Source organism: Nomascus leucogenys, chromosome 9 (genome assembly GCF_006542625.1).
Source record: "Nomascus leucogenys isolate Asia chromosome 9, Asia_NLE_v1, whole genome shotgun sequence".
Classification (NCBI taxonomy): Eukaryota; Metazoa; Chordata; class Mammalia; order Primates; family Hylobatidae; genus Nomascus; species Nomascus leucogenys.
This window is the reverse complement of record NC_044389.1, coordinates 113,453,037-113,465,438: the sequence shown is the minus strand read 5'-3', so window position 1 is coordinate 113,465,438 and position 12,402 is coordinate 113,453,037. Positions and strand designations below refer to the sequence as shown.

General features: G+C 41.1%; 1 protein-coding gene across 1 annotated transcript in view; it reads right to left on the bottom strand.

The window, feature by feature from the left end:
- The window catches only part of ADARB2 (adenosine deaminase RNA specific B2 (inactive)), a 536,653-nt gene extending 526,517 nt beyond the window's left edge, over nt 1–10,136 (bottom strand). The window contains exon 1 of the mRNA XM_030819367.1: nt 9,661–10,136. Coding sequence (XP_030675227.1) covers nt 9,661–9,760 — 100 coding nt within the window. The 5' untranslated portion in view covers nt 9,761–10,136. The remainder of the gene's footprint in view (nt 1–9,660) is intronic.
- Nucleotides 10,137–12,402: the final 2,266 nt, after the last annotated feature.

Here is a 12,402-nt window from a genome sequence, read left to right as displayed (position 1 = left end):
AAGACGACAGCTCAGCCCGTCTCTCCACAGCCTCCCCGAAAAATGTTCCCCTCTCCCAGAGTGTTCCGATTATTTCTTTAAGAAATTCTTATTACAAAAACGCAATCAGTTTTCTCAGTGGGTTTTAATTGAGTAGCTATTATGTTTTGATATTGTAGAAAGAATAGAAATGTTCAAACGTAAAGGGGTTTATATTTTAACGGTTTAGTTTTATAAAGAACTTTCACTTGATATAATAAAGGAAATACAATAGAAATCTATTTTTTGTAAGCCCATCTGATGATAATTTATATGTATATAGCGCTGAGATCATGGAAGGTTATTTTTGTTCCGTGTTCGGATTTCAGGTATGTGCCTCTGTATCTCCATAAACAATAGAAGCTCAGGAGCAAGGGCCACATCCACTGCTTTTTCTCATGTTGTTGTGACACCTCACTCTTTGCCTGTCTCATAGTAGGCACTGGAGATAGATTTACACATGAATAAACAAATAAATAAGACTCATTCCCAATACAGTTTTTGCCTAAAGACACATATAATGTTTGAGGCAAAATTGCAAACAGAGCAGAATTGGATAGCATGCACCATACTTTAAAATCAAGTGTTCTTTCTGTATTGGTAGTCACATAAAACTAAATGTAAGAAAGATGAACTTTAATCAGGCACAAGAAGAGACTTGGAAGTTATTCTTTCTGTCTCTCTCTCCGTTAAAATCCCTTCCTTCACACCAGTGTGGTGGTTGTTTCTCTTTTGTTTTATGATGTAAGAAGATAATTTTTTTATTAGTGGCAACGACAAAAAGATTTATTTCACTTGGTGTAAAATATGCACAAAGGGAGACTTTAAACAATGATGTTTTGCAATTTTTAAAATTAAGCAATCAGTGTTTCTCTCCATACCCTAAAACACAGTCACAAACCCACATTCTTTTTCATCACCTCCCAAAGAATTTGTGCTCTCAGAGGTTTAGATAAGATTTCTTTCTCTACATGATTTTTGTAATGTTTATATTAGACTGCTGCTGTTCTAGAGCTGGGGAGTCTTTTAGTATTCCAACTTTCTCTATTTGAATAATGGCTTTTGTGCTTTACCTCTTGAGTCTGTCATCCCTCTACGTTGCATGCATATATGAGACATCTGCACAAACACACAAGTGCACATGTTAATGGCATGCCTTCTATTCATTACCCACATACAAGAGCCCATGTCATGATTTCACTTCCCTGAAGCAACAATTTGATTAAAAACTCGGGTGATTACATAAAATTATATGAATTCTCACATTTGTTATACTTAAAAACAAAGAACCTTATCTTCCTAAATGGTTAATAAATAAATATTTCCCTGCATGTCAGTCAGTGCTGAATATATACCCATCCTTATTTCCTGAGAGTGAAACAGTATAAGGATGTTGGAATAACGCTTTGCTACACATCAAAGCTATTATATTTCTAGAGGCAACAGCTTTTGCTCTCAGTTCAGTATCACTCAGGGCTGTCAAAGTTTCTGTATCCCTCATGCTGCTGTCTTGGAGTTTTTTCAAAAGCTACTGCTTGTCCTAGTAGTTTTCCTAGAACTCCAACAATGATGTTTATCTCAAAACTATTTCTTCTTCAGAAAAAATTAGCATAGAGTTCTTAGAATTTTCAAAATTTCTCCTTCAGCCACATATTTTGGATTGAAAACTCTCTTCCTGTTAGAATTCTTTGAGAATCTGGATAGTCCTTTAAAAAGTTTATCTGTAGTAGTAACATTTAGAATTGAAGCACGAATAAAATATCTTTGTGTCTGTGGTTAAATTAGGCTACCTATGTTTTTCTTTACCTAAGGAATAGTAAAAGGTATTGTTTTTTAAAAAAACAAATCACTTGTAGATCCCCAAATTTACAAAACCAATGTCCTTTTTAATTGTACACATCAGATAGTGTCTGAGCTTGCATATGTTTTTCGTTTCTGTCCTCAGTCCTGAGCACAGTCTAACACAAAGAGGGCAGGTACTTCCTTTAAGAATGCGGCTATTTTCACAGCTATGAGCCCAATGTGAGCACAGCATCTGCTCCAGACAGGGATGAGTGAACCCAGCCAGACTTGGGGTTTGGAGGAGGTCAAAATCTATTCTGCTGTTTCTGTCATGTTTATTAAATTGCATTTTTTTCCCAAATGCAATTACACTTTTAGGAAATATTGCAATTATTTTAAAGAGAGGACATTTTTGTACTTCCGTTGGACTTAAACTAATAAAACCTGCTTTTTGTTTAATCATTATTTGTGCCCTAGGTATATGCTTTGAGCTCTCCTGCTATGGGTCTCAAGCCCTGCTTCTTAGCAACAGTAAGGACCCTCTACTCTTGTTTGTTTTTAGCCATAAGAAGAGATTTGACTTGGGTTAGCATTTTCAGGTAGGAGTAGGCTCCAGTTTCTGAGAACTGAGCTCCCCATTCTATTTTAATGCCACCTTTGAGAAGACGTATTTGAGAAATCATGTCAGACATTACAAAATGATGAGGCAGAGCTTCCGTCTGTCGGCAGTGGGAAACAAGAATCAAAGACTTCATCTCAAATAAATGGAGCAGCACAGATTAATTAAATCGATAAATTCTCCAAAGCACATCTTGGTTAAGGGGTTTAAAGGAATTCTTTCCATTATGTGCAAATCACCTGAAGGTGTTGAGCTATCATTTTGGTGTAAGATTCGCTCCATCTATTAGAGGCCCTAGAGAAGTGGGTTTACAAATAGATTCTGAGCAATGTTCATTTTATTTATGATCCAAATGGCAAAACAACAGCCACAGAGAGAAACCTGGATCTGTTTTGCAAATGAGTGATCTGTTGTTGGCACCGTTAAAAAGACGTGCAGTGATGAACGTGGCCAGATTTGAGTTAGAGATCCCTAGGAGTGAGACGGTACTTAACACCAAATCAATAACTGCCCTCTTTCACCTTTGCATCCCCACTGCTGGGTTTCTCTTTCTGATCCGTGGGAGATTTTGCTCGTACACAATGTGGCCCTCTTCTGCGTGAGGCTTCAGCTGGTATGACTATTTGCATCAGAACTGAATTAGCCGTTCAGTTACACAAACACGAGGGTCCTAGTTGCCCTCTGCCTTGGAAGCAGCTCAACGAAGCCACCCTCAATTCCACAATTTTAAGTGTACACAGCTGAAAAAACTTCCAAAATTTCACCTCTTAGAGAGTTGAAATAAATTTCCTTAAAATCTAAGTCACCTGAGCATTTATATCATATTTCTCTTCGAACTTAAGCACACATGCTACTCTTCTTTGTTTATAGGAATGCATGATTTATTGGACACTACTTCTTAAGTATAAAATCCCCTCCTTAATATAAATATGGAATTTAGATGATCTGTCTATGTTTTGAGATTAAAAAACTGAACATTAACTATTGACCATTTTTGTAATTTAGAACAGATGATACTAAATTCCAATATATATGTATTTTATAACCCAAAGAGGATTTACCAGACATCTTCCTGACAGAAACTAGATACCAACTGTATTCATTCACCATCAATAATACAATGTAATTATTTTGCTGCTCTTCCTACTCAACACCTATGACTAGAATAAAAGGTGATTAAATATCCACAGTGCATATGGAGGGCCTGGGAAATTCAGATTAACTCTTTATTTCCAAATATAGATCGTTCTTCCAAAAAGTCTGCTATCTTTGCAAGTGACCAAATTTTAGGGGCTGGAGGGAGATTGTGGATCTCTTGAAAAGCAAACATGTCAGTTTCTAAGTTGCTAATATTTGGATGTGGTTTCCAGGAAAATGGATTCACTCATAAATTTGCAGATGGAGATTCAGGGCCTAGGAGCCCTGTTTGCTAGGGCGTTGCTTAAACAACGTCAGGCAAGCAATCAGATAAAATAGCCCCGTCCTCCATTCCTTTTAAATCAAACAAACGAGTAAATAAAAGCCCAACTTTAACTGCTGAACAGGGATGTCTTGATACTAAGATAGTAACATATGCAAGCAGAAGAGGAGTTCTGGCTCCGAGTTCCTAAATTTCTCAATGTTCCCTTCCCTTCCTGTTTTCTAAAGTCTCACCAGAGCGCGTTAGCTGTCCCTGTGAACCAAAAATTTTATAAGCATTGTTTCTTCTCTTTTTGAACGTAATGTCTCTATTTGATATTGGTACGTTCTTAATTGAGTTATAATATATCAAAACTAGGAGTAAGCAATCGCCTTTGAAAAATCAAGTATTAAGCAGCATCTGTTTCTCTGAGTGGAGGAAAAACTTTTAATTGTAAAGATAGAGGTTAATTTAGTTTCATTCTATTGGCAAATGCTTAGCAACACGAATCAGGTTCTTGGCCACACACCAGGCAGGGTGCAGCCCCTGCTGCTTTTCTTGAGCTATCCTAACCACAGAGACGGCGTCAACACGCAGTAGTTTGAATGTTCTGTGAAGGGCAGCCAGGCTTTGCATAGTTCATTTGGCATTCATTCACCTTTATTCGTATATTCGGTTTCGAAATGGCAATAAGAGCTTTTAAAGTCTTGCTTACAATTTGGAAAATTATCCTTTTAGAAATCTTGTGAGCTAGTAATTAAGAACCGAATTTAAAACTGCAATATCTATTTTGATATAATATTTTTAAATGATGAGAAGTAGAGTATTACAATAATTTTGGTTTTAGGAGTTGTTCAAAATTGTTCAGATTGCAAAAATGCTGACATTCATTTTCCACTATTTTGGAAAAAGAAGTAGGGGGGGTATAAAAATTGCTCAAATGTTTCAGCTGCTTTTACCGTGTATACACATATACATACATACATAGTAATATACATGTATATATATAATATGTATGTGTGTATGTATATCATACTATATATATGTATAGTTTTAAAATTGAACATTAAATGCTTTTAGGGCATAAGTTATCTTTTCATGCCTCAAAAAAAAAATTTTCCTTTTCTATGTTTCCTCACGTAATGCTCTTCCAGGGTGGTTCTTCTGCAGGAACCGACTCACCCCTTTTTAGATATGGATACACGAATCCCATATTTTTATTCTACATTCAAAATCGCTCATTATATCTAATGCCCTTGAAGCAATCTCCAATTACTGTTACTAGACGGGTCACTAGAAACCAGAGGCATTGATACAAAATTTTTAAAAAGAGAAAGGGGGAAAAAAGCACCACACAATTAGATGCTGGTTAACGGTTGAATCAATTTGATTTTATCGCTAAATCCAGCCCTTCTTCTTGAGCTGTTAGTGAGCGAGATAAGCTGAGGATGTGGGGCTCCGGCCAGCGGTGCAGGGCTGTGTCCCCAGCCAGCCAGGGTGACACCGGCGGGGACGACTGTAGCATTGCAGGGGCTGCGGAGCCCACGGCCGCTCTGCCCTCGTCCTCAGCACAATCTTTCTATTTCATTAATTTTTCATGGATTTTCATTTCACAGCAAGCCGGCGTCTGCCATCCATCTGCTCGACTTATTTTGTTCCCTTTGCCAACTTTTTATTTACATTTCACAACATTCAGCAACCTGCCCGTTCTCCACACCTTCCCATGACTCATGGCTTTACTTTTACAGAGCTACCTCGTGCTCAAAATGCATTTTCAAGTTCCTAAAACTCTGTATAACCAACCACTCTAGAACAAAACCTAAATTTCAAGTTAACTTATTTTGCTGTCAAATGCCTCAAAGAGGTGTCCTGTGCCAAAGCTCAAACGCAACCCGACTGGCCCCGGATGACTGCGGATCCTGCATGGCCAGCCACCCCGAAGCCCCTTCCCGTTCCACTCTATGAAGATGGACACGCCGCTTCTAAAACCCCAGCCTCCAATGTACCTTGTGGAGCCAGCTGATTTTGGATTGGCTCTCAATCTATTTCCAAATATGTTTGCCTTGAAAGAGCCTTTTTCAAAGAAAAATTCTGGAAACTTCAGCCATTTTACACATTGTACACAGTAATGGGTAGAAGATTAAAAATATTTCATTTGCAAAATGCCTTTCATGCCAATGCATAGCTTTAGAAAAAAAATACATTCACAAAAGAGAGAAAAAGACAAAACAGAATATACGCACTGTTTTAATAACTAAAAACACTTAAGAAATTCCTTATACATATTACCTTGAAGTTATTCCAGGGTTCAGAGAATTATTGGCATATTTTAAAGTGATTTATTTTTATATCCTATACTGTTTTGATGAGTTCTGCCTCTTATTCTATCTGGTTGAACTGATATTAACAAAAAAAAAACCACCTTTTTATTTTTTGGTTAAAATATATCCTTTTTTAATACTTACACATTGAGCTATTTTCTAATACAGGCAGATATTACTCTATATAACCACATAATATGGATTTGGTTGTACATAATTACCTTGTATAATTCTACCAAGAACTATAAAATAAAGTGCAATCTCCTGGTACTGTCTGTGAGAAATGAACTCCAGGGGTATTTAGTGATGGCAGGTAACAGTCTCCATAAACTCCAAGTGCTATTGTTTTTCGAACGGCTCTGAGTGAGGCAGGCGCGGGACACACTGACGTGTCTGGCATGTGTCATGGGATATGAACGTTGCTTTGCCATCGATGTAAAACTGAGAGAGGTTTTCCCTGTCCTTCTCACAGTTCTTTTTTTTTTTTTTCAGCAGCTTGTTTTTCTCTCATATGAGAGTCAAATTTTGGCATTTTTCATTTACATAAAAAATTTAAACCATTTATGAATAATTTCTAAAAGAAAGTCCCTGCTGAAAAATAAAACAGAAAATGCAAAATTGTACAACACTAGGTCCCAGTAAAATAACAGAAGTAGGATTGATGTGTGGGGAGACATATTCTGAGAATCTTCTTTAAAGTTTATCTGAGAGAGAAATACAGGTTCCTGCCAAATAATACCTGAAAGTCATATTCTGTGACAAAGGTGTTTTTTTTTTAAAGACACATACAGCTTCCTTTGTGGCATAGTAACTAAAATATACCTTCCACAGGAAAAAATATCATTTCCAAGACTATGGATTATACTTAATGAAAGTATTGCGTCTTGACCACACTTCAGCTGTAGCCCCGGCATGCTTTATTTCAGAGCTCACAGATCATTTTGATAAGAAGCATGTCATGCCAAAGTCACTCTCAGAGTCACACATAGAAAAGGAGCCAGATGTCACCACACTGGGAAATTAAAGTTATCATGCGTCTTCAAAAATGATTCTTGTCCCTTAGACTAGGTGGAAATACGCATCTCACAGGCAACAGGGTCAGCATGTATCTTAATTGTCTTTATTCCCCCATAAGAACAGCCCCTACTTTGTGCTTCTGTCAGTGTCTTCAGTTAGCACCCAATAGAGCCACACTAGAATTCCTTAACAGTCTCTCATACACACGTGGATTTTAAATAGTGGCAAGTATAGAGTTTTAATATCAGATAAGCTTAAAAGTTGAGGTTATTCTATTCATTTATGGTTGTTAAGATTCATGATAATTAGAACATAATTTAAACTCACCATTGTTTTTTATAAAATAAAAAAAAATCAGCATCTGTAATAACTAGGTATCATAGATGAAGGAATCGATTCCCAGGAAAATGTAAATAATTATTTAATGTGCCTCTTAGCTGGCTATGTTACCTTTTAATTTGATCAGGTACATCTACATGGTTAACATTTCCCCCAAAATTGAATATTTAGCAGTTTGGTTTGACTCTCCTATCAAGCTAGCTGCCGGCAGGTGCCATGGGAAATTCTCCCGCACGCCAGAAATCTCTTCGCAATAGAAATCAGTGTACAAATCCTGAATGCCCTTTCCCGCTTCAATTTTTGGCTATGAAAATTAAGGGACTTGATCTATTCAAAATAACCATGGAATATATGGTATGGAAATATTTGCTATCGGAGTTTTATTTTGAATTGCTAAAGTTAAGTCTACAGCAAATGAAGTCTTTCCCCAGATTTCCTTTCCCCCCTAAATTGAATACTTTCTAAGCTAGCACGACTGACGCTTCCTGGTAAGGCAAGTGAATTTGGAGAAAGGCAACACTTTCCTCCTGTTTATATGTCTATAAACTGCATTACTGCAAACTATTACTCCACATTCTTCAACTCTAAATATTTAAATAGACTAATCAAAAAATATTGGGAAATGTGAACACTTGAAGTGCAAAGATGATGCTTCCTTTTTCCTCTTTTAAAAGTCATATTCATTATTCAATCCCGTGACTTTCTCAATATCAATGCCACTTTGTGTTGGCATTATCTTTGGAGGACACTAACAGGTCTGTTTCAAAATGATAATTTCAAACAAAGTGAATCTCAAGCGCACACTTAGCAGCTGAGAGGTAAATGAGAACCACAACATCACCCCCCTTCTGAAACCAAAGGCTCCAAAACCTTTTGAGGAAGTTGTGGGGCCAATCCCTCCCAGTGGTCCTGACGTTGGGTCATAATGAATTACTGTTTGCTATTGACATTTATGCCTGCAGACTGTCTGGATAATTTCTATTATTGGAAGAAGCAGTAAAGGACCTGGTGACGGTTCGAGGGCACACAGGAAACGGTCTGGTAGAAACTTATCTTAGGCCAATGCAAAGATGAAAATTCTCCAGGAAAGATGGACAACCCCAAACACACCTAACGTTGCCTCTTGCTTTCAAACACCTGGCAAAGCTGATCAATTCTAGCTGTGTTTTTCCAACAGTTCTTTATAATTCTACCTCACTTAAAAAAAAATCAGCACATTTCAAATCATGATTAGAACTGAACTTTCTCCTGCAGGCTCACTAGGAGCTGACAATAACACAGGTTCCTCTCTGGGCGAGAAGGGTCGGCATGAGAAGAATCTTTTAATCCTTCCTGGCATGCACGCAGGCTACGATGGCACTGCTCTCATATTGGAGCGATTGCTAATTTTGCACAATCCCCAGTGTGAAAGCCCTCGCTTGCTGCATTGACTAACTTCAGCGCGGCCCAGCCCCAGGAATATCAGTAACAAGGCACAGCTGAGTTTGTCAGTGGCCACTGTCAGCCGGCGGCTGCTTTTCCTGCTTTCCTGGTTTGCGGCTTTTTTTCTACCACTAACAAAATATGTTGCTTCTTTCTGTTTTCCTGTATTCATTTCTGCTTATTTCTCCAAGGACGAGCCCTGTGTTCTCTTTACGTCCCAATGTTTACAAATCGACGGGCACCACATTGAGTAAAAACTGCCAGCCAATTTGGGGAGGCGATCGCAGGGCTTCGCCCATCCCTTCCTCCCGGACAGTTTGGATGGGAGTAGCTGGCGCGAGGGCTCGTTCCCTCGTTTTTGGGTAATTCCTTTGGCACCGGGAGACGAGGTGGCCTCTGGAGGGTGGAAGGCAGTGCCAGCCCGGCGGGCCACTGGGGACTGCGGGGCCCGGAGACGCGCGGGGTCCACGGGGAGCTCCTCGCCGCCCTCGCCCCACTTCGTCCCGGTCCCTCAAACATGTCGCCGCGTGGCTGCTCACTGTCCCCTCTGGGCGAGAGGAGGCCCCAGACATTTCCACGGGATCTGAACTCCCGAGCGCCCTGCACGGAGCAGCCATCCCGCCAGCACCCCAAAGTGAATCTGCTCACAACGGACAAGCCCGGAGACCCCATGAGAGACCGGGGTGGAGAAGCCGGAGGGGTGGGGAAGGGGGGCAGGGGCCGGCGCGCCCCGCGGTCCTTACCTTTCCGCTTGGACCTCCGCCTCCTCCTCCTCTTGGACTTGCATTTGAGTTGACTGCTCAGCCCTCCAGAGCCTCTGCCGCTCCCCAGGACCGAGGCCATGGCGGAGACCCAGGCGCCGAGCCCAGAGCCGCCTCTCTCCTGCACCTGCACCTGCCTCCTTCCCGGCCGCCGCCGCCGCCGCCGCCTCCGCTGCGAAGCTTGAGGTTGCAAACCCGGGAGCGGCTCACTTTTCAGGACTGAGCAGGAGAGCGCGCTCCGTCTGTCTCTGTCTCTCGAATTGTTCTCTATGACTCGCTCCCACTGGGCTGGGGGCCTCGGCTGGGCGCCTGGAGCGAGCTGCTCCCTGGTCAGGGAGGGCGGGGAAGGGCGCGCGGCGTCCTGAGTGCTCCGAGCTTCCCGCGGGCTCTGCCTCCTGCTCTGGGCTCCCAGCGCAGGGAGGCTACTTTTGCGCCTCTGCTAGTTGTTTGGCACCAGCCACTTTGAAGCCAATCACGCAGGGAGCTTGTCTATTTGCTGCAGCAGCGTCTAATTAGATCCAATCACAACTGCTTTCTGGCTCTGACATCAGCAGCAGCACCAGCCGCACCGCCGCCTGGCAGCTTGCAAACTCAGCTCCCGTTTGGACGCTGAAGCTCCCAGGACCGGCGGCTGGAAGGAGGCTGCTCCCGGGGAACAAGGACGCGGCGCGGGTGCGTCTGGGAGAGACCGGGGGAGCCTCCGGGAGGGACCCTGCCCGGGAGGACGAGGCCTCCTGCCGCAGCCACGCGGACAGCTCAGCTCGCCCTGCTCAGAAAGACACAGGGACGGGTTTTTCCAATCAACAATTTTTAGCTAGTCAATTCATTATCATGCTCCTTGTGTCAAGGGGGGGAAATACCTGTTTCAGAAACGCAGAGACCGCACTTCCTCAGAAACGGACTGAGGTTTGCAGTTCCCCAGGAGACAGCGTCCTGAGGGGTATTTATTCCTCAGAGCCTGCATGCTTGTCTGTTTGCTTGTCTGCCTCTTCTTTCCCCCTCTTCATATTCCTTGGCCATTTCCAATGCAAAACATAAATCTTGCATAAAGACAGAGGTTTTGGGACCTGAGTCTGATTTTTGCCATCAGGAATTTCATGTGTTGCTTTATTTGGGGAACAATGACAGAAAAGGAAGAGAAGGCTCTCATCGGAGAGTTTTGTTGCCAAAGGTAATATTTGGATGAAAGAAAGTAACATTTACAAAGAGGTGGATTGCACATTGAAATAGTTTTAAGCAATTTTTTTTTTTTCCAGGAATGTACTATGTTTCAAGATTATACTTATGGAACCCTAGAAGTCTGATGTAAAATACAAAGAGGAATAGAATCTGGTAATCATCATTGCATCTTGTATTTAAATCACATAAGCTTTTAATTACAATAGTCATGTTTTTAAAAAAATCCACTCTAAAATTCATTAGCACACATTAACATGTCGATATAAAAATGGCACACAAATATTTCTGCTATTCATTGCCTCACATGCAACCTTTTCAGCTGCTTATATGCCTAGAAATTTCCAGATAATTTTTATCATAAGAAAAAATAATCACTCTGGGGAACACTGGAAATAATTAGGATGTTCCTGTGTTATGTGCTGAGTTCATAGATCGTAGCTCAGTTTTCACTGATGAGAGAGAGTAAGAGATTGGATTTCAAATCTTTACTGCTATGACCTTGGGTAGGTAAAACCGTGCCTCAGTTTCCTCATCTGTAAACTGGGGATAACAAGGTCACCCACCTCATAAGTTCATTCATACTCGTTGAATCAGTATCGACCAGTATAGACAGGAACTGGAACATGTTAATTACTCTATGATTGTTTATTAAATTTTTACCAGCAAATAATTTGGAAGGAATGAGCGTATGTTACAGACAGGCCTCAGAAAGACAGGGCTTCTGTGTTTTCCTCTTAGAATGTTGAACCTTCTAGTCCAAGTCAGACTGAGGACCACTATCAAACCAATATCCCTCTTCAGTGCTGGCTTCAACAATCCTGTTCCCATGACAGCACAGCTCAGCTCTGCTGATAATTCCCAGCGAGGGTTGAGAAGGCACATAGCTCTCTCACCTCCTCTCTGCAATACCCAAGATATTTAAGTGCTTAAACTATATCGAGAAACACAGCTCTAGGACTCTGCCTGTGAAACTTCTGAGCTTCACACAATGTGCCTGCACTAATCCAGAGTTGCCCTATTTCTGTATCTTCAGAAAACCCATCAGGAGGTGAAGTCACCGAAGGAAGGTGCTTCAGAAGAGCTTCACACACACACACAGCCCCCACAAGGTGGTCAGCATTTATTAGTGGCCCCAATAGCTCCATCATCACACGGAACAACCGTGCTGTCTGGGAGACTCGTATACACGGACCCTTGTTTCACTCAAAGGGCAGGTATGGTGGCCGGAAAGTAACGTGTCTGTTATATGTTCTTCTGATGTTGGTGGAGTGGGGAAACAAAACTGAAAACTGTCTTTGAACACTTCATTTAGACTCTAATTTGAAAGTTAGTTATGATCAAAATTTTGGCAAACCTTTTTCTTGAAGTTCCTCCAATTTGTTCATTTTTGTATAATTTATGAAAATGCTGTTTTCACAGATACTTGCTGTTTTCTGTGTTTTATTATTTTGCATAAGACGATGCATAATAGATGATGTTAGGGTGATGGCTGGGCGAGAAAGCCTTTGTTTCTCATCATAGAGGGGCTTTAAAGAGGAAACTCCC